The 23563-nt window shown below is 41.6% G+C and overlaps 1 protein-coding gene and 1 long non-coding RNA gene across 6 annotated transcripts in view; one reads left to right on the top strand and one right to left on the bottom strand.

Moving 5' to 3' along the window:
- The window catches only part of LOC147030431 (uncharacterized), a 34528-nt gene extending 12786 nt beyond the window's left edge, over positions 1-21742 (top strand). Inside the window, exon 3 of the long non-coding RNA XR_015056359.1 lies at positions 20401-21742. This is a non-coding gene — a long non-coding RNA (uncharacterized LOC147030431). The remainder of the gene's footprint in view (positions 1-20400) is intronic.
- LOC147030430 (protein FAM200C-like) overlaps positions 4513-23563 on the bottom strand; it is an 86361-nt gene continuing 67310 nt past the window's right edge. For all 5 annotated transcript variants that reach the window (XM_085874481.1, XM_085874480.1, XM_085874479.1 and 2 more), the window contains one exon: positions 4513-6732. In XM_085874481.1, the coding sequence (XP_085730607.1) occupies positions 5225-6718 (1494 nt within the window). In that variant the 5' untranslated portion in view covers positions 6719-6732 and the 3' untranslated portion in view covers positions 4513-5224. The remainder of the gene's footprint in view (positions 6733-23563) is intronic.

Here is a 23563-nt window from a genome sequence, read left to right as displayed (position 1 = left end):
AAGCGACCCGTTCCGTACTATCAGAATAACCGAGCGGTGTTATCGTCGACCTCGACGGTTCGATTAATTATCGGGCGTATTCAGCCCACTACCAACCCTTTACGTGAAGCAAGATGAGGATTCAATGGGAGAAATGACGAAGCGAAGCGGGAAACAGTTCAACACAAAAGCACATTTATTCGCGGCACACGGGGAAGCACACATATACAATTCCACCAAATGCACACAGAAAAGACACAATGCAATTTACACAACAAGCAAATGTAAAAGTGAAAACACAATGCAGAGCTAATACCGACTACCGAGCACACGGCAACACTTATACAATTCTACCTCACAGACGGCGCCGACAACACATACCCAAAACCAAGGAAAAGAATACCCCCAAGAATGAGGCGGGCCTGAGGCCGAGACCGGGTCGCGCCTACCCGTCTGGTGATGAGACGCGGAGCGGCGATGGCGCCCCAACCCCGCGGGCCTCGCGGAGGGTGTCTGGTAGGGGGTGGGAAAGGGGCCCCCTTGGTCGCACTATCTCAGCGCGGGGGGAAACAGGAGGGGGTTGTTGATGCTCGGGGTATAGAGGATCTTTATTATCCCTGGTGTGCGTCTCCACCTCGGCCAGGTCGCGCTGTCGGCCTCCCTCGGGTGCAGCTCCCTGCACGACGCGAGCACCCCTCGTCTGGTGTCGCCGCCTTTCCACAGCTCGTCCCCTCCGTTCCGACTCCAACGCACACGACGAGCAGCTCCACCGCCCGCGAAGTCTTGACCCTCTGCTTCCGACTCTCCTACTCTCCGCCTCTGGACTCTCCGACTCTCCGACTCTCCGACTCTCCGACTCTCTCTCGACTGACGAACACGGTCCTTTTATCCCCCCGTAGCTTCGCCTTTGACCCCCTCCCTTTGACCTTTCACCTCGCTCCCCATTGGCCCGAGAAAAAGTGGGCGTGAAGGCTTTTTGATCCACAAATTTGCATATATCGATCGTCCTGGAGGCGGGGCCAAATCGCCCCTCGCTCACCGATTGGACGGCAAAAAGTGGGCGTGTGTCGTTTTTGATCCGTTTTTGAAGCACAAAATCCGTGATTTTGTACACGCTGTTCGACGCGCGCCCTGCACGAGTCCAACACCGGTACCCACAGCGGGGCAAGAACGGTGGCGATGCTACGGTTGCGAGGTGTGACGTGAAGGTCGTGGCGGTTGTGGTGAAGCGGCGTTGTGGTTGGTGGTTGATGTTGTGACTGGTGGTGGTAACAATGGTGGTTGGTCCAAATTAAAGATAGTAAAAGAAAAACGGCTATCCTGAAGAGTCGCAGCACGCATAAATGACATGTATTCCCACTAGACAATGGGTTTGGGCCTAACTACACATATACTTGCCGAGATACCTCACCTAAGAGACCTGAATGGTGGTTTGCGAATTTGGTAACCACAACAATATATATATATATAGATATATATATATATATATATATATATATATATATATATATATATATATATATATATTTATATATATATATATATATATATATATATATATATATATATATATATATATATATATATATATATATATATATATATATATATATATATATATATATATATATATATATATATATATATATATATATATATATATATGAGCCTGGTGTTGGCGCAGTGGTTAGGGCAGCGGCTTGGGATCCAAAAGGTCCTGAGTTCAAGCCCCGTTGGGCCACTGAATTAATACACCAGGGGGTTGACTCAGCCTGTCATCCTTCAGAGGTTGGCGAAATGAGTACCAGTGTACTGGGCCGGTGTATACCCCGGTTAAAATAGGTGTACCATATCCCTGTGTTGTACGAGGCGACCAGGGTTGCGTCAGGAAGGGCATCCGGCGTAAAACATGTGCCAAATCACTATGCAGATCATATGGATGATCCGCTGTGGCGACCCCGAAGGGGAGCAGCCGAAAGAAGAAGAGATATATATATATATATATATATATATATATATATATATATATATATATATATATATATATATATATATATATATATATTAGACGAACCGTGAAACCGTTGGGTTCCCGTTGTGACAGCGGTTGATAAAAAAAAAGAGAAAGATAAAAAAAAAAAGATAGCTCCAGCAAACTACAGCACTGCGGTTGTTTGTATTGATCAAATAATCCCGAAGAGTACTTGACTGAATCGGGAATTGATTTTTTAATAATTTTTTTCATGGCCCGGTTTGAACGAAACTTGATATTGCGTGTCAATGTAAAAAGTAAAAAAAACAGAGAATAGAAAGTTGAAGAAATTATTGTGCGTAATCTTCTAACGCTCCGTCGTCACGGCCCTTTTGATGGCCTCCACATCAGGGAATCGGGTCCCCTTAATCAGCCCCTTAAGCTTGGGGAATAGGAAAAAAAATCACAAGGGGCCAAGTCTGACAAATACAGGGGATGCTCCAGAGTTGGCACGTTCCTCTCCGCCAGAAACTATCGGATGCTCAGGGCACTGTGAGCAGAGGCATTGTCATGGTGGAACACCCAGGCGTTGTTTTTTTTTTTTTTGTATACCTTTGTCGAGGCTCGTATGAGAGCTAACGCACAACTCACAGCAAGGAGGCATGAGACAAGAGGGGCGGGAGTGGAAGGGACAAAACAGTGGGGAACAGACACATTAGGTGAACTGTGGAAGGGAGAGGGATGGGGATGGGACGGGGAACATGGCGAAGAGAAGATGGACATTTCAGGGACTTTCAGGAAGGAAAGCAGGAGAAATGAAGGAAGTGGGCTTGGGTGGATTATCGGGGGTAGAAAAGATCGAGGATTTGGATGGGGGAAGATAAGAGGTGGTGGTGATTGTTCTCCCACAGATCCCTCCTGTTGGCCTGGACTGATCTTCTTGAGGCCCTGGAGGATCTCCTTGTACACGTATTGATTCACCGTTTGATCCTGTGCTAGAAACTCGAAGTGGACGATGCCCTTGATGTCAAAAAACACGATGAGCATCACCTTGACCTTCGACCTCAACATCCTTGCTTTCTTTGGTCTTGGTGATGCCGGACTTTTCCACTGACGACTCTGCCATTTGGTCTCGGGATCATATTCGAATATCCACGATTCAACACCAGTAATGACTTTCCCGAGCAGGTCTGGATCATCCTCGAGGCGCTCGATAATGTCTTGACAGACAGTGACTCCTCAGACATTGCTGTTTCTGGTCCTCGGACAACAGCTTGGGGACCATCTTTGTGCACTCCTTGCGCATTTCGAGATTTTCAGTGATGATGCTTCAGACAGTGTCCTTGATGATGGAAAGTTCCTCAGCAATCATCCGAACTGTGAGTCGACGATCTGCGCACACCATCTGCTTCACACACTCGATGTTGTCCGCCATTCTGCTCGTTGAAGGTCTTCCAGACCGTGGATTGTCTTCAACCTCCTCCCGTCCCTCTTTGAACCTCTTGTGCCATTCAAATGCACGTATATGTGACATTGTTTCTTCCCCGTAGACTTGCTGCAGCATTGCGAAGGATTCGGAAGGTGTTTTGCCAAGCTTGGCAAGAAACTTCAGATTGGCTCTCTGCTCACAACTCATAGCGTGACGACACAGTCGAGACAACATGTAAAGCATGACCTGTAAAAAATCATACAATGAGCGCAGTCAACCATCACCAATCATATATATTGATGGAATGTTGCGAAAGACTGTGACGCAACCGGTTCATTCAAGTTGTGAAAGTGGAGCACACAGCAGGCTCAGTCCCTTTACTTTTTAGACAGACCTCGTATATATACATATGTATATATATATATATATATATATATATATATATATATATATATATATATATATATATATATATATATATATATATATATATATATATATGTAGATAGATAGATAGATATAGGTGTAGGTATAATCCTATTGAAGACTGAGTTCCATAACAAATAGCAATTTTTATTTGTTGAGCAATGCCTTATTTTTGTGTATCTAGTCAAGCAGACAAAGAGCATTGTTTGAGGTCATGGTATTAAAAAAAAGAATGTTTGCAGCTCATGCATTTGCCATGTGTGTTTGGGGCAGAAAGTGAACCGAGACAATTGTCTGCTCTCAAGATGTCCAAGGGAAATTGACTGTCTTTGTTATCAGGCGTCTTGCAATGGCTACAGCCTCAGTTCTCTTGTGGAAAGAGTCTTCTCTGAACCAAATGCTTTTTTAACTTTATTTTTCCAGACTGCTTTCGATTTTCCTTCAATCTTCATTTGTCCTCACGAATGGCCTGTATCTAATTTGCAACGTATGTGTTTCTGTGAAAGGCAATATATAAATGCAACTGTAATTTGATTCTACTATTGCTGATGCATGTACTAATAAACATTACTAATATTTCACATCTTGAATCAAATAATTTTTTTATGATTATTTAATGGGCATGTACTTCCTCGATGTTTATTTCACTTGTAAAACTGCTTCTCCCTGAAAATCCTTGTACACTATTTAAATTGTGTTTTTATTGAACTACTAACTTAATTTACCTACAGGACGTTTGAGCGTCTGGTAGTCAGCCTAAGTGTTTACTCTATGAAATATATCATGACACCATGACCGTACGAGTCTCATCTGATGGAATGTAAGTTCCACGATATACCATTATTAGCAGCAAGCCAGATGACAGTTTTAGTTGAATGTAATTCTATTGCGGTTGAGTCGACAAGAGGAAGTTCAAAAGCAAACATCGGCTTTGAGGACATGATCTATCTACATCAGTGGTTCCCAACCTTTTTTCTGTCATTTCCCCCTGCACCCAATTCAACCATCCAGATTTCCCCCTTCATGTGTATGAGAGAAAGAACAGTTAAAACACACTGAGACTATTTACTAATTTATTTTTCAAATGCACTAACACAGCTAACATTCAATTGTATTGAATAAGAACACAGCATTTTAGTGTGACTTCTGGCATTGTTTGCCGTTCACAAGTCCTTCAATGTCTGGGGGAGTTATGGAGAGCGCACAGCGAAGATCCGCCTCCACCTCCAACTTGTTGTGTGCCTTTGTTTTGAGGTGTACCTGTGCCGAAAATCCTGTCTCACACAGGTAGGTGGTAGAAAACTGGACCAATATCCGCAGAGCATTGGTCGCAAGAAGCGGGTAGGTTCCTCGGACTTGGGTCCAAAACTCTTCCGGTTCCATATTCTGGAAGGCATCCTTCGCTGTAGAGTCGTTTTTCAAATCCAGGAACTCTTCCTGCCACGCTTCTGGCACATCATCAACGTTCCTCTGAAATGGGTCTTGATAAGCTTGTTCTCGTTGCTCTCGTTTGTGATCCCCGGGAAGTAATACTTGAATTCTTCCTCCAAGCCTTCGAGGTGTTGTTTGATATCCTCGGCTGTTGGATCAGGCAGACCATCCTCCATATCCTCCACACATTCGTTCAGAGCGAGGAATGAGGAAAAACTTCCACTCCCCACTCTTTTCTTCCACAGTTCCAGTTTAGCCACGAAAGCTCTGATCTTGTCTGACTGAAAAAGAATGTTGGTCCCTTTGCCCTGCAGTTTCCTGTTGAGCTCATTCAATGCACTGAAAATATCGGACAAGTAGGACAGCCGCACACGGAAAAACTCACCCTTCAACGCCTCCAGAAGCACAACATTCTCTTGGGCCCGAAGGAAGGCTACCACCTCATCAAACAATTCCAGGACTCGCTGCAACATGTTTCCCTTTGAGAGCCACCTCACCTGAGTATGAAACGGCAACGATTCGTGGTCGGCTTCCATGCCTTCACAGAGCCGACGGAACAGCCGAGTGTTCAGAGCGGAACCCTTGATAAAGTTGACGACTTTGATGACAGTCTCGAGATGCTGCTTGAAGTTCTTGGGGAGAGTTCTCGAAGCAAGCACCTCTTTGTGGATCAGACAGTGTGTCGATTCCACTGCCGGATTATTTTGCTTGACGAGCGTGACGAACCCCGATCGAGAGCCGAGCATGGCTGGGGCACCATCCATGCACACCCCAACCAGAGACTCCCAGCTGATGTTGCTGTCTTCGAAAAAGTCATTGATAAGGTCCATCACATCCTGAGCTTTGGTCGTGGTCTGGAGAGGTTTGCAGAAGAGGAATTCTTCTGCAATTCCTTTTTCGGTGGTATAACGAACAAAGACCAACAGCTGGGACAGATTCGCAACATCTGTCGATTCGTCGAGTTGATTCGAAAAAAACTGTGACCCTCGAACCTTCTGAACAACTTGGTTCTTCATGCTCTCAGCCATATCATTGATCCGTGACCGAATGGTGTTGTTTGAAAGGGAAATCTGGGTCATCTTGTTGTGGGCAGCCTCACCAAGGACCAACTTCACGCACTGCAGCATACAGGGCTTCACCAATGTTTCACCAATTGTGTGTGGTTTCTTCTCCCTCGCAATCTTGTACGAGACTTCGTATGACGCTTTCACAATAGCGTCCATTTGCTGACGAAACGTTCCAGTTGAGTCCAGTCTCATCTTCTTCAGATAATTTTGTTTCAGCTTGAAGTATTCACGATCCTTGTTCTGTAGTTCGGTATGGCATCCTTGAAGGTGTTGCTTCATCTGGAATGGCTTCATGCTACCATTCCCCAAGGTCTTTGTGCAGATGACACATTGTGGCAGATGTTCCCCGTTATTCACAACGAACGTAAAACCGAAGTCTAGATATGCTTCTGAATATATCCGTTTTTTCGACATGATCACTTGCGCACCTGAAAAGAACAAGAGAGATCATATTAAGACATGTAATAGAAAAGAACAAACTAAAAAAGAAGAAAGAAAATAAAACATAAGAATGAAAGCGGGTAAAGTTCAGGAAACAGGTACTCCTGAGAAGAGAAGAACAGAAGGCTATTACTGGAAATTATTTTCTAATTATTTTCTGATAATTTCCAGAATTTTAATTCCAGACTAGAATTTCCCCCTGAAACACCCAAATTTCCCCCCTGGGGAAATTTCCCCCCGGTTGGGAACCCGTAATCTACATCATTCTCTGATTATTTTTTTTCAGGTCAGAAGACTGGATGCCACAATTATGAAAAGATCTACGCACTGCTTTAAAAATCAAATACATTATATCTTGTAATGTTAAAGGTGTTTAGGAAATGAAATGTGGATGCATTTCAGGTGGACGGGCCAACGTCTTCCTATTGTATTTCTTTCTACGAGGTAAAAAAAAATCCTCATTGACTTACATCAAAGGCTCAAAGAGCTTTTGTTTTTCTTCTTTGAGCTGTGTAAATGCTGGGTTTAAAGCCATGTGTTTTCTACTATAAATAACCGCTCTTCTTGTTTTTGCACGCCTCTATCACTCTATCCACACCCACTTTCTTTGTGAAAGCTATGTCAATGGCTGTAGAATGCTCATGCTTTTCCTGCAATGCCATTAATCCTGCCTTGACTCTGCTGGCTCCTAACTGCTGCCCTCACTTCTCCTCACCCACAAAATGCTTCACAACTTGACCAAAGATTCCACTGTCAGAAATGCTGTACTTACCACAAGTGTCTTGGCTACGGGGATCGATCTCCCAGTTTCATGCTGACCTTGTCAGGCCGACTTCACGTTGTTTTGTTTTTTTTTTAAATCAGCAGTTGTCTGTATTTAAATACAACTAACAACAACAAACAAACAACAACAGTTTACGTTTTTCTAACAAAAACCATAGACACTAAAAATTGAAAATCTGTTTGCGGTTCGAGCCGATTTCATTTGTCAAGCGGTTTCCAGCTTCCTTCTTCACTCGGTCTCATCAATCTCAGATGCCATCGATTGTGTGATCGCACTGTTGTAATTGCCCAAATCAATAGCAATTTGGTGTTTCTTCGCTCTTAAAATAAGAGATTTATATTTGATTTGTATGTTTCATTCACTCATAAGCACAAAAACACGTTTTTTGATTATCTACAGGAGTTCAACCATGTTCATTTCATGGTGTTCCACATTACAAGCAACAAAACAAGACTCACTTATTTGCCTGATTAAACTGTGAGCCAGGCCTCAACCAAGTCCTAAGTACATTACTTGGTGAATAAATCATTCAGGTCGTTGGGGTGCACTATACAGAACTTATATAAGATTATATAGTCATTATTTTACTATTCTCTTTACATTTCAGACAGACAGTGAAATATTTCCATATAAAGGGCTCCAAAGATCACTTTCAAAAATGGATACACTGCACTTCCATTGGAATAATGTGTGTGTATTGTGCAGCTGAATGGGTGTATATCATTAGCCTGGAGTTGGATTTTGAATTCTTAAATTATTGAAGGAGATTCTGACTTTTTGAACTGATGTAACTCCTTTGTGTTTTTGAAGATTCTTGCAGCTCACACCCCACCTCCCACATCATTACTGCTTCCCACCCCCCCCCCCCCAGTGATATGTCACATACTCCCAGATGAAAGCTACTATGCGACTGAACCTTTTGACTTAATCGAATCTGTCTTTATCTTTCGTTTCTCACACCATTGCCTCAAACTTTCTCACCTTCCTCTGAAATTCACACTCATCAATATTTGAAAATCTGCACTCTTATTATTTGTTTATTTTTTGTGTATTGTTCCCAGTGCAGACTAAGTCTAATTATAACTCCGATGGTAATTGATCACGATTTCACCGTTTGTCAACCAAAACCACATCTGCCAAACAATTTCCTTCAACCACAAGGTATTTTTGTTAAATTTTCACAAAAAAAATCGTTCTGTGAGATCGCAAAAATATGTATTGCTCTCGTTAACAAGTTATTGTAAACATAAAAACACCAAAGTTATATATAAGATACAATGCTAGGTCAAATGATATTATTAAATTAAGATAGTTCAATCAAAATAATCAAAATTTAATGAAAGTACATGGTGTGGAGTGAACATTCGTCTGCTAAGATATTCATCATATTCACCGAGTAAAGTTTTCCCTGCACTGGCAAAGTGCTGTACACTGAAGTCCCATACTCCTGCACATACACTTCTTGATGCAACCACACTGGAAGAGTTGCCTGCACCTTTTTGACACTTCAAGTCAGGTCGTCCAAAGAGGTTCCCACCAGTCCAGCCAAATGCATCTGGACTAGAGATATTCTGTTCAGTTTGTAAGCTTGGCAGTGAGATGCTTGCTTGGTATATACTTCGATTGGCATATTCATCAAGACCAAATTGTGTTGTTGGAAGGTTTTGCTTCACTTGCACCTTGTGTGGAAAATGTTCCTTCCTCGAGGCATTGACTTTTTCACATTGAGTTCAGCTGTCATCGAGGATGCAAGTAAATTGCTCTATGACAAAGATGGCGGATTTATAGTCAGTGTTTTGAAGGGATGCTGCACAGGAAATTTTAAACCCTCAGTTGCTAAAAAGTATCTGGAAAGTGAAAAAGCTAGTCTTCATTTAAACCTAAAAAATATTAAAATCTTGTCAACTGAGAACATCGACATGCTCAGATTGGAAGATGATCATATGGAAATAGTGGAAAGTTTCATCTTCCTGGGTTACCACATTGAAGTGAGTGGAGAATGTGAAGGAGAAATTAATAGACGGTTAGCATTGAGGGAGTAGCATTGTCATGATTGACAAAGATCTGGAAAAAAGTTGTGACAATACAACCCTTTGGCATAAAGTTTTTTGTTTTGTTCTCATATTCATCTGCAATTGCAAAACGAAGGGATGACATACGCGGGACACGGTAACATAGAGCTGACCATGTGTAAATATGGCCTCACGTAAGTACACTCAAACAAGATGTAGTGTTTGGCCCTGAGCCTTGTTGGTGGTCATACTGAAGGCCAAGTGAATTGGAAACTGTCAACACTGACAATCAAATGAAAAGGTGTCATTAGTGGGCTTTGGTGCAAATGCACAGGATCAGCACAGTCATATTTGTGCCTGCAATTGTTACTTGCAATCGGTGGCCAATGATTACCTGTTCAACCAAAAGTCCTATGCCATTACAAAGACCATCATTTGGCACCAGATTATGCAACAGCATAATGAGCATTCTGGACATCAAGCAGAGCATGTGAGGAGGTAGGCCTAAAACATCTAGTGAATTGAGGTACTCGACTGGGAAAATACAACATTTTCAGCATTCATGTCAGTATAAGCAATGGAACAATGCCGCTTCACCTGGAAACTGTGCGGCAACTTGTTTGTTGATCTCATTGGTCATTGCCTTGTGTGGTGCCAGAATTGCTTGCTCAGCCATTCAATGTGGATTGTTCCAATTGTTAGTGAGATTGGGGAATGTCCAATAAATGAGGGCAGCAAGATTCAAGGTCATGCATATTTCAGGTCATTGAGTTTTCCTCCGACTGTGGTGCATACCATCTATAAAGAAGGAGGAAGAAGAAGAGGTGCCAGCACATTTGACTGCTTTCGGAAGAGGATTATTTTTAGATCCTCGTGGAGGATCTCTAAGTCTCACTCACGTTGTTGTCCTTGTGGACTTTTTTGTTTCACAGCCTACAGTTTTCATCGAAACTTCCTGAAACTTGGCGTATATATGTAAAAATACCCTGCGCAGACAGTAACCATCTCCGATTTTGAAAATTCCTCCAAGAGAAAAAAAGTTATGACGTCAAAATATCTCCGCTAATGGAAATCGCCTAAAAAATTATCTCCGAAACGAGGCAAGCTTTTTGAATTCTGTTTGTGGGAATCGAACAGGGCATTAGCAGAGATGAATTATCGTACATAAGATACATCACTATGACGTCATATCAATTTTTATGACGTCATTCCTATTTTTTGACATTTTTTTTTCACAACCCAGAGTTTCCATCGGATCTTCGTGAAACTTGCCATGTATATGCAGAAAGCCCACGCGCAGGCAGTAACCATCTCCGATTTTGGAAATTCTTCCAAGAAAAATAGTTGACGTCATAATATCGCCACCAATAGAAATCACCTATACCATTATCTCCGAAACTCGGCAAGCTGTTTGAATTTTGTTTGCGGGAATCAAGTCGGGCATTAGCACAGATAATTTATCACAAACCTGATACATCACAATGACGTCATATTCGTTTTTATGACGTCATCATTAAGAGGATGAGGATCTTCGCTCATTCGAGGTTGTTTATTTAAATGTCTTGTAATTGTTATTTTTAATGTCTTAACGTACATGTATTTGAATATAACTATCGTTAACCAACAAAAAAGGTAATATCAAGGGTTAAAAGCGAAATATAATACGTGAAGTCTTACCATAGCACCAATATGGTGGACATTTGATTTTCCTAATTACAATTGTGGGTGCAGTCAGACCAGCTGTCCAGCCAATGAGTTTTGACCAGGAGGCTTCAGACGCAAGCAGACAGCATCATTACGTTTTAATATATAGGATATTGGACAAAAGTGAACAAAAAAAAAAAAACACCAATGTAAAATGACTTAATAGGATGTTGTGCCACCACTTGCAGCCAAGACGGCCTGTATGCGTGCCATAGATTCCATCAGCATCTGGGATCTGCAGAAGGGATGCGGCAACATTCTTCCATGAGAAAATCTCACACCTGTTTGATGGAGGTGGAAAACGCTGTCACAGGCATCATTCTAGAATATCCCATAAATGCTCGATTGGGTTCAGATCTGGTGACTGAGAAGGCCATGACAGATGGATAACACCAGTGTCATGCTCCTGAAACCATTGAGTGACCAACCATTCTCTGTGGATGGGGGCATTGTCATCCTGAAAGACACCCATCCCCACTGGAAAGAAATGCTGCAATATGGTGTGAGGATGATCACTCAATACCATTAAGTAGCGATTGGCATCAACTTTGCCTTCTGAGGGAATGACTTCACCCAAGCCATGCCAGGAAGATATGCACCTCACACCATTATAGAACCACCAGAACCCTTCACTGTTGGAGCCAATGACTCAGAGTTGTGGAATTCTTTAGGTTGACACCGCACATGCACTCATCTGTCGAGAACATGGTGAAAATGGTGAATCTGACCATCACATTTCTCCACTGCTCGGTAGTCCATTGCCTGTCCTCTTTGCACCACTGGAATCGCAAAAGTGTATTTCCAGGTGTGATGAGACGTTTGTGCAGTGCAACCTGACTCTGGTATCCTGCTCTATGGAGTTCTTGATGGATCGTTGCATGTGAAACTGGCTTCTCACGCTGCAGGTTGAAATTTGCAGTCAATTGATCTGCGGCTGCTCACTTGCTTTGCCTTGTACGTTAAATCAATGCACGGGTATCATGATCCTGGAGTATGTGCTTCAGCCCACCTTTACCCTTTGCTGATGATGTCTTTCCCTCGGAGTTCCATGCCGACATCACCTTCGACAACGTTGCTCATGAAATATCAGCAAGTTCAACTGTCTGTCACTGAAGCTCCTGCCAAATGCGCCCCAACAATCACCCCTCTTTCAAAGTCACTGAGGTCTCATGTTGCAGCCATGCTAGCCATAATTATAGGGAACCAGGCCTGTGCAGCATTTTTAAACGTGACCCTAAGCATGCTGGGGTGTTATTTGCTTAGTTAACATATGGGCAACACCTGTGGTGAATTGGTTGCTTTCAATATACTTGGTGTCTCTTATTTACTGAGGCGTTTCCATTTTTTGTCCACGACTTGTGTGTATATATATATAAATATAAAAACTGCTATGGTTGTGGGGGGTAGATGGTGGAATTTAATGGCAAGGTTAGGATTGTATAGAGTTACTTGGTCCGTGGACGTGTAGGAGACATATCCATGTAAATTAAGTAAGGAGACTGTGAGCTTAAGTGTTACTTGTCACCACACAATGGGGTGCAGCTGTGTTGATCAGATAGGGATTAAGACCAATTTTCCCCAGTAGGCAATTGCCCTCCTGTGACCTTACCCTAAATTGTTGTATTTACAAGCCAGCCATGAAAGAAGTGCGTTTTTATACCAACAACAACCATAACCACAAGCAAGCCGAACGTGCTGAGCAGGCAGAAGCCCTGCCTTCCCGGTTTTCGTGCCAGGAAGCCATGCTCGGAGGTCGATGATTGAGGGGCGTGACGTCAGAAGGAAGAGGTTTTGGTTTGGTTAAGTTGAGTTCAGTGTAAGGGACGCATGCGGTCGGGAGACGAGGGAGCTAAGAGATGGCGTGTAAGATCAGGGCATTATGGCTGGCTTTCCGTCGACGCATGAAGAAGACTGTGTGATTCTCGTATTCATGCTGAGGTGAATTGGGTCGCTTGGTGGAGCAAGACGCTGCCCATTGACTCTTGGCTGGTCATGAGAGACGGACCTCGAAGCCTCGTAAGCAGCACCGAAGGGAGCGATGCTATTCTGCAGATAGCGGCGTCAGTAAGCAATATCGACGAAGAAGCCGCATGGCGGTTGGTGAGCCCTGGTATTGAATATCGCCCCACAAATTACCTTACATTGGTTTGCCGCTCTGAGAGCAGCTAAGCACCATTTTTGGGCACATCTTCCTGCGCAGGACGAAGCACCTGGGTCCCAAAGTTCAATAAAGACCATCTCTGTACAAAGCTAAGTGCCAGAATAAAGGGAGGATATTATTTTGTTTGTTTTCTCCTTGTCTATATCAACGTCCATGTGTAGAGGCACCTGACTTTCAGCTAAACTTACTTCATGTATTATTATTATTACATTTTGAATTATCCTTGTAAATATTTATATTTTCATTAAATCCCCACATAAATTTTAAGTTGCTGCGCCTGTGTATTTGTCGTGGGGTTCGAGTATAAACCCCTTGTGCTGTGCTTCTGTGACTCCACCAGTGCTGCCCTGCCCCTCCCGCGCATGCTATAATCTATGAGGATCACATGTCCACCATCTAAGGAAAATCACTCAGCGATCCGAGCGTGGTCGGTGTTAACCACCCGTCCACCACAATTATGTCGGGGGATTTAAACTAACCACCCAGACCCGCGACAATACACATTTCGAGTAAACCCTCCAATATCACGGGTTTATGTTGCTGGAAATTCCTGTAATACTTAAAACCACCATCATGGAAACCAAGGGCCAATGGGAAAGCGGGGGTTCGGTTCCTGGATTTTGAGAAAATATCGAGGAAGATCGACAGCACCCAGAAATAAACACATTGCAATTGAAATATATATATATATATATACATATATAAATATATATATGTATATAAATATATATATGTATATATATATAAATATATATATGTATATAAATATATATATATATATATATATAAATATATATATAGACATATATAAATATAAATATATATAATATATAAATATATATATATGTAGATAAATATATATATATATATATGTAGAAATATATATATAAATATATATATAAATATATATATATAAATATATATATATAAATATATATATATATATAAATATATAAATATATATATATATATATAAATATATATATATAAATATATATATATATATATATATAAATATATATATAACTATATATATATATAAATATATATATATATATAAATATATATAAATATATATATATATAAATATATATATATATATATATATATATATATATATATATATTGTTACGAATTTACCGCCTGCCCAGCGTGCGAACGACAGCATTTCACCAATAGCAGCCGCACGCCCACCGGACGAGCAATTCAGTCGAGACTTTCTGGAACAATGCCAGAAACCAGTCACGGGTGGGTTCTTAACCCCACCACGGCCTAGTCCATATTCTACCCGCGCGCGACAGGGTCAATCGACGAATATCGATATACCCAAGTATTCGCGCGGGTAACCTACCGAGAGACCGTACCTCGGCGAAGGCCTGCTTGGACACGAACCGCTTAAGCGGTTCGTTCCGTTCTGGGATAACCGAGCGGGGTATTATCGCCAGACCTCGCCGGACCCGATTCTTTTATCGGTATTCAAAAACCAACTACCATTCCAAAATGCAATACAGCGGTTCAATATGGAAAATGACACAACAAACGGGTTCACATTCAACTAAGCACATTTATTTACACACATGCACATATACAGCCATGCAGGTATGCAAAAACACGTATGCAGTCATGAAACCAAACAATCAATGCGTGGGACGGGCACAAAACACAAGCAAGGACCAAGAGTTACCACTGTCTATTAGTTATTATCAATGTACACTTAACAGTTTCTACTTAGCGGGACACGGCGCCACAACATTCATTCAAAAGAAAAGCAAGAAAGACCCCCTCAGAGACAAGAGAGTCAGACTGGGCCCATGCGCCTTATTAACGTGGGGCTTTAGTGACCGAAAGGGCCCCACGAGACCGTTGCAGGTTACCTGCACCCTCGTAGTGCCTTGATGGGGTGAGTCACAACATCCTGTCCCCACGGCAGCTAGCATAGCCGCGGTTGAGCTCAGGCCTTCCGTGTGGCAGGCGAGCTCTCTCCGACTCTCCCCACATGAACGCGCAGGTTCGCACGACACAGCAGGGCTGTGCCTCCAGCCCGCGTCTCCTTCGCGATGCCCGGACCTCCACCGACCGACTGTTCCAAGCTCCCGACTCTGACACGAGCCCAGACCTCCACACAGCTCATTGGCTTCTCCAGACTCTCCGAACCCCGACAAACACTCCGAACCCCGACAGAGACTCAGTTCTCTCCAAGCAGCTCCCCTCTTACGACACACACACACACCTCGCTGCATTCAGCGCTCGCTTTTATTCCCCCTACTTTCTCACCCTGCCCTCCTTCCAGCTCCTGCGGGAAACTTCCAGAAGGGGGGCGTTTCCCTCGTGGGTCAGGGTTTTTCGAAGCAATCATCCTGGTAGCACTTCTCTATTCTCCCTCCACTCGCCCTCCCCCGTCCCAAAGTGCGGGAAAGTAAGAGGAAAAATCCATGCGTTATCGGAACGCCTTCTTCTTTCTTCATGGCAGAGATGGTTTTCGATGTGGAGAGGGTTGTAGCGTGGGTGTGGAGAAGGTGATTGGTGGTGTGGTTGTTGTAATGGTGGCGTGGTTGGTGTTTTGTGGTGGTCGTGAGTGTGGTGTGGTTGGGTGTTTGTAAAAAAAAAAAGGTGGTTGGTGGTTTGGTTGGTCCAAAATAACGATAGCAAAGAATAACGGCCAACTCAAAGATCACAGCCCTGACAACACGAATAAAATCCTTTAGACAACGGTGGGGAAATCTAACTTAACACACACTTAGCGATATAACTAAACTAAGGACCTTTATGGTGTTCTGCGAATTTCCACGGCTGTAACAATATATATGTAAATATATATATATATATATATATATATATATATATATATATATATATATATATATATATATATATATATATATATATATATATATATATACATGTTAACATTGAAATAAACATGGAAATACAATAAATGTGGTGTAAACTAAACAAAGATAAATGACTTTTACCTTTTAAATTTATTCCAAAACTGCGAGATTGGTGAGGGTAAACATATTACATACTGTCCGTCCTGTACTCTGCCATAAATAGAAAACACAAGACTTAGCTTAGTTAATAAAACAATAGGAGATGATGATGACGATGATGATGTTGCAGGAGGAGGGTGGAGGTTAGAAGGATGTGGATGTGGATGTGGAACATGTGATGGCTGTTCGATCATCAGAAGCACATTAAAGTCAACTGCTGCATTGCCACATAGAACAAGTGTGAAACAATCCGACTTGGACAGGAAGGTACGAGATGGCATTCTCTTCCAAAATGATCCCTGCAGGAGTGGTTCACGCTCTGCCGCCCTGGACGAGTGGTTCGCGCCCCGCCGCCCTGGGTGAATGGTTCGCGCCCCTCCGCCCTGGGCGAGTGGTTCGCGCTCCGCCGCCCTGGACGAGTGGTTCATGCCCTGCCGCCCTGGGCGAGTGGTTCACGCTACGCCATCCCGAGCGAGTGATTCACGCTCCGTCACCCTGAGCGAGTTGTGAAATAACACAATTTCTGAGCCGTGAACCGTATTGACGTGTTTTCTCAATTAGCGATCCAAATTTATTTCCACCCGTCACACGCATCTGTTTATAAAGATGAATGTTTGTGAACACATCCCCTATATAAATGCAACGTTGTTTTTCAGTGAAATTTACTCATGGTTTTTGGCCTGTTTCCGATATCAGCCGTGTGTGTGTGTGTGTTTTTTTTTTTTCATAAAGCATCTCTATCTCTCTGTCTGTCTGTCTGTCTGTCTGTCTATCTCTCCCTCTCTCTCAATACAATGCAGCATCCTCCTCCCACACCTCTCTGTTTCTGGACATATCCCGACAATGGTTATGTCTGGACAGTGTTTTTCTCCGAATGTTTCCGGGTGGTGTTTATGTCCGGACGGCAGTTTGTCTCCAAACATGTCCAGGCAGTGTTTATTTCCGGATGGCAGTTTGTCTCCAAATGTGTCCAAGCAGTGTTTGTCTCTGGCCAGCTTGTTTCCGGATGCATCCGGGCGGTGATAGTCTGGGTCTGGGTGATAGTCTGGGTCGGACGAGTCTTGGTGCTGATCATCTCCGGATGCGTCCAGGTGGTGTTTGTCTCCGGATGGTAATTAATGCTCCACCACACGTCTACCTTCCCTTCCTATCACCTCACACTGTCTTCCCTTTTGCACCCCTCCACGCTCCCCCTCCCTCCTCTCCCCTCTCCCAGTTTTCTCTCCCACACCCCTCTCTCCTGCTCCCCCCCCACCCTCTTTTTCTCCCTCCCTCCTTTAGTATTCCCATCAGCGAAGCGACAGGTGGTATTTTCTGGTAAGTTAATAAAAGTAACTCAGAAAATGTGATTTGAAAAATGAAAAACTCAGAAAATGCAAGGAATGTTTATAGCTTGTTCTACCTGTCCAGGTATATTTCTGTGGTTCCTTCGTTTTGTCACAGACATCAGAATGTTAAAGTAAACAAACAAGTTTTACTGTTTAAGTGGCACTACAAGCATATTATTGAATAATTTATTTACATCTTCCATTTGAATAATACATTTCTAAAGTTCACAGATAAATCTGGAAACCTGTGAATGGAGATGTACTCAGATTGGTTATCATGTATTACTCATATATGTACACAGCTCAGGATGGGTCGGGTCAGTAGGCTAAACTTCAAAAAATTAGAGTTAAGAAATGGAATTGAAGGGAGGATGACAGGAGAGAGAAAAGATTGGGGAGTGTGGGATACAAGTAAAAAGTTTGGGAGAAGATGAGAGTTGGGGAGGGGGAGAAAATGTATAAAGCATATAAAAAGGAGGGAGTGTTCAAATTCCACCATATTTTCATGTGTAATACATTATTTCATGAACTCACATGTGTAGAAAAAGAAAAGAAAAAGGAGTTAAATTAAATATTTAGTTTTTCGTAATCATGTAATTTTTATTTCATTGAAGAGCGAACACTTAAAGAGCCAACATTGTTTCGTTCCCCATGGCAGTTCGCCTTCCTTCAGTTGAAAAAGACCAATCGTTAAAACCAGAATAATTTTTTCAGGTTTAAAAGACACTTGAGCAACAAGGTTCTGAGCAAGTATGAAATTTGCAAGTTGAAAGATACCTTTGTTTCTGAAACATCAAACTTTGTTTGGTTGATTTTGTAAATCACGAATATTAAAACGGTCAAAATGTGATCATCTTTGTTGATTCACAGTAACTTTATTTAATTCAAAATTTCCACATATTTACCAAAAGAATACAATTGTGCTTACCATTTTCATTAGTGGTCCACATTTCAATCTACAATTACAAATTAAAAGAGCTTAAGCAAAAAGCAAACATCACACAAAATAAGTTTTTAATTAGCCTTGACAAGTGTCTGTTAGTAAAACATTCAAGCAAAAGCTATTTTAAGAGATCTCATTTATTATTGCCAAAAAACAAACAAAAATATATTTTCTCATTGCTACAAATGATGCCAAAATGCACGGAACAAAGCACGTGTGCATGCCTTGCATGTAATTGGAATGAAAAGCTGTTGCAGTGCATATTATGACTTTAATTACCTCCCCAGATCAGGGACACATTGTACTGGGTTTTATCACCTTCCTCGCTCAAAGATTTAAGCAGATACGCAAGCCTAATGTACTGTTTTGACAATTACTTCATTCATTGTCTCGAAAAACCAAGGTTACTTCACCTGCACATTGAGATTACATTTCAAATGGCGTTTATTTATTGTTATACTGCTGTACCCGGCCAAGCTCAAGAAGCCACACAAATTAAACAAATACATCTACTTTCAAGTTTTCAAAGGCAGCAAGCCCTCATTCAAATAACCTCTTGTTCTTTTTTTGTGTCAGATATTAAAGGCTGTAACATCTGTGCCGAATACAAATGTGTCATTATAGTCAAATTACGACAAGATGAGACGAGACAAGCCAATTCTCGACGAAAACAATAGCGGGGATGTCTTGCAATTACCTCGCCAAGTCATTAACTCACAAGGCGAAGAGTGCATTATATAAAGTAGAAAATGGCACTTCCAATTTCAATTGAAGAATCAAAGCTGTAAAGCTGTTGTGAAGATCGCACATGCTAAAACTAATGTTACAAAATGGCAGGTGCTTTTGAAAAGATTATAGCTGGCTGCGGAGTGCTCCCAAATAGTATTCGTTTCATATTATCATTGTATACGTCTGGTGTTGGCTTAATGGTTAGGGTTGTGGGCTTGGGATCCAAGGATCTTGAGTTCAAATCCTGCTCATCTGTTGAATTAATACCAGGTGGGGGTTGACTTTGCCTGCCATCCTTCTGAGGTTGGCAAAATGAGTGCCAGCTTGCTGGTATCCTGTGTCGGAGTGGTGACCTGTCCAGAATTGTACCTAATAGCCAAGGATACTGCTTAGGCAGCGCCAATGCTCTGCACAGAGTACGGTCCCAATGGATAGATGGATGAATCATTGTGTTAGTCTTATATTGTTTATTTTTGCTGCATCTCTGATTGAACGAGCAAATTGGGTTGTTTCTGTATTGTACACCGCTCCTTCCCAATTCCATATCGAGGTGATGCATGATGTCATCGCCGGGTGCCGAAGGAAGGGAGTACTCAGTTTTCACTCCGTTTGTTTTCTCGTTTGTTTCTTGGTCCGGGCGATATCTCAGCCATCCTTTGAGCTAGCAAGCTGAAATTTGAGGACAAAAGTGAAGATGTGATCTGGCAAAAAAGTTTTATTTATTGATTGATTCATCAATTAATTGATGAATTACTTAATTATTATCGATTTATTAATTACTTATTTTTATATTTCTCATCCTGGCAACATCTCAGGCATATTTTGAGCATGGAAGCCAATATTTGGACATGACAGTGACCAAGTGATTTGGCTATTAATGGAATCTTTGATTTATGGATTTATCAATTAATTTAAATGTACACATTAACAGAGACATTTGAAGGATGTCAGCATAAAAGAGACGAAAAAGAAAACCACAAAGCTTTTTGTTGTGCTCTCTTCAGGTTGAAATTCACACAAAGTGAATGAAGTAAAGAAGAAGAACAGTCTAATCGACACCTATCGACAAAGTCAATTCCGATCGGATGTTCTCCACTGATGCGTCATCATCTCCCAACGGTCTAAGTGGGAGGAGCCTGTTCAGTATTCAGCTCTCCAATTGGAGGTTGTAGAGTCTGAGCTGGAGCCCTTAAGGCTGTTTCAGAATTCTCTTCATCAACATCTGTGATCGTGAGACGAGTTCGTGTTCCTCTTCTTCTTTTAACAGATAAGCAAAGCGAGTGGACAAACTCTTATTGCCGACATAACAAAGGGTTCATGGAATAGACAAATGTTGCTTCTAGTATTCGGAGATGCATTATATTTCGTCCTCTCCTCAATATCTTGAATGCATCCACATTATACTGGTTAGCACAGTTTGCATTGTCAATAAAATGCTGTCCAATAGCAATTACCCACGACGTTGGGATTGATATCAATCCCAAAGTCGTGTGTAACTGCTATTGGACAGCTAGAATTGTCAAATTTGCCATATTTGCCAAATTTGCCATATTTGCCAAATTTGCCATATTTGCCAAATTTGCCATGAGCAGCGAGAATCGTCAAATTTGCCATAGAGCTTCATATTGTATACACAGACATGATCATTGCAATACTCACGCACCAGCCCAAAGCCACAATGTGAGTAATTAATATTCTCACACTAAATTTCATGTAATGCAAGTAATGACATTTGTAGATGAGTGAAGAGTCATCAGCCTTTTAGCCACATGCCTTTTCGTTTAAAAAGTGTGATCTGATGTTCTGGGCAGAGTAAGTTGGGCAGATGTCCTGGGCGGAGCTATCTGGATGGTTGTTCTTTACGGACCTTTTCCTGCAGGGACTGGCTCGATGCAAAGCTTATGGCACCCTGCACAGCTTAAAGCTAAGGGAATCTGCGAAGTTTACGTCATGCTGGGAAGCTTATCCTGCGTTGCAAAGTGACTCTGATGCGAGGTTCAAATCGAACCAAGAGGCCATTGGCCTGGAGAGGCATGTTCTGCGAGCTAAGCCCTGTTTTGTGTACAAGTGCTTACCGTGGAGACAATGGGACTAAAAGTAGTAAGTACATCTCTTTATGTATCTAATTGAACAATTGTAATGCTTGTTCTGTTATAGGTTCTCATGTGACCACATTGCATGCACCTTGTATCGATGCCATTGAATGTTTTTGTATATTGCTTCATTTGATGTACAGTTTTGCGGAGTCTTTTGGAGCCCCAGAGCCATCCGAAGTTTTATCCCTTGGGAGCTTTTTTGGAGCTTAGGATTTGCAATAAACAGCCGAAATCTTCTGTCTGAACACAACTCCTCGTTTGTTTCTGCATCCGACATCCTTCGAACAGGCGATACTACGACTGTGAAAACTCTAGTGGCAGATAAGCACTTGCTGCTGCTATATTTCATTTTACAATGTTCAACTCATCTGTGACCTCAAAGTTCAACTCATCTGAGATATTCACATTATAAAGCTCTATGTCAATGACGGCAATTCGAGATAACTTTGTTGTCCAATTATTCTGCCAATAAACAGATGAATAAGCAAACAAACACACATGGAAACATCACAACACTCATGCACGCCCTTGGCCTACTGCCCCAGTGTGAGTAATAATATCCGAGGGTGGTTAATGACATCCCTGAAGAAGGAAGTTTCTATCATAAAGCAATTTTAAAATGAAAATCTCTTTTGTGAGATCATTCCAGTGGTGATACTGTAATAGCTAAAGGTAAGTAGAGCAAAAAAAACCCCCAAAAAACACCACACCATAAATCGAGCACTCACTTCTAAAAGGTGAGGAAGTGAAGTGATGTGCAGTGAGAAAATTGGAGAATAAATAAATTCTTTTTTGAAAAAAAATTCCCATGAAGGAAGAAAAGAGGTAGAATTGTGTAAGGAAATCTGTGTAGGAGAAAAATTAAAGGATACAAAGAAGATGAGGAAAGAATAATGAGAGCTGAAAGTGGTGGGGTTTTAAAAAAAAAAGTCACGTCATTAGCAAAAATAACTATAGCAGACGGTTTCACTCCAAGGATACTGTGATGTGAGTCATATGTTTGTATTTAACCATGGGGCAAAGAAGAGTTGAAAAAGCTGGCCTAAATTATTACCTTGAGACTGTCAAATAGGGAATAATTGGGATTGGTCAAGATGGGTTAATCAGGATATGATGGACAAGATGAGAATAAGATTGATGATCAAGAGAAGAAGGAAAGCAATGTGAAAATAGATGCAGCATCTGAGGGGTTGAGTGTCATTTCTTTATGCAGGAAACACTGTGTCCATACACCTGGAACCTCACACATTGTGGATTTTCTGCAGTTCATGCCCAGGAAAATCAGAATGACTTAATGCTGCAAACATCAAACGTTTGAAAAAGATTTTGATTCACAGAGAATAGAGCACTTTAAATTGATACTATTCCAAAAAACTCAGAACCAGGAATTTCCTTTGCATCAATTTCTATTTCTTTTGAAGCTTTGCAAAAGTACTGTATGTGAAATTATTTCGAAATATGGTTTCTTTACCCCACACGCAAAGCAGAAAGTGGAGTTAAGCAATTTATTATACACTGTTTGTCCACAGACGTTGGTCATTGATTGAGGAAGTACTTAATTTCAATTGAATTTTACATTTTGAACACTGTGGAACACAAATTGGAACAGGAACCTGCAGATTAGCAGGACTTTGGCTCTGAATTTAGGAAATTGTACGGAATCTCACTGTGAGCGCACATGAGCACAGAGTGGTAAGGTAATTGTTTTTGCTTGTCTGGCAATCAAACAAAATTGAAAATCACCCCAAACAGGAAACTTAATGTTTTTAGAGACATCATAAAGGACACAAACAACAGGCACAAATAACTAATTTAACGTGTTAAATATGGTGGGTAAAAGGTGAATCAAGAGTGGTAAACTTTTTTAAATAAAAATAAAAGTTTGTGTTCTTTTTATCTACAGCCTTTAAAACTTTTATTATATTTCAATTTAATGATATACTTGAACACTGGAGAACACAAATTGCCTTATTGACATTTTCAGAATCCTCCAGTTTTTCAGTACTAACATACTTGGACAAAATATTTCACCATTTTATGCCATATCGACCAATCAAATTTACCGCTTGCG

Source organism: Eptatretus burgeri, chromosome 3, assembly GCF_056783735.1.
Source record: "Eptatretus burgeri isolate ZD-2024b chromosome 3, Ebu_testis_v1, whole genome shotgun sequence".
NCBI lineage: Eukaryota > Metazoa > Chordata > Myxini > Myxiniformes > Myxinidae > Eptatretus > Eptatretus burgeri.
The sequence above is the reverse complement of the archived record's forward strand: the minus strand, read 5'-3'. Positions and strand labels throughout refer to the sequence as shown.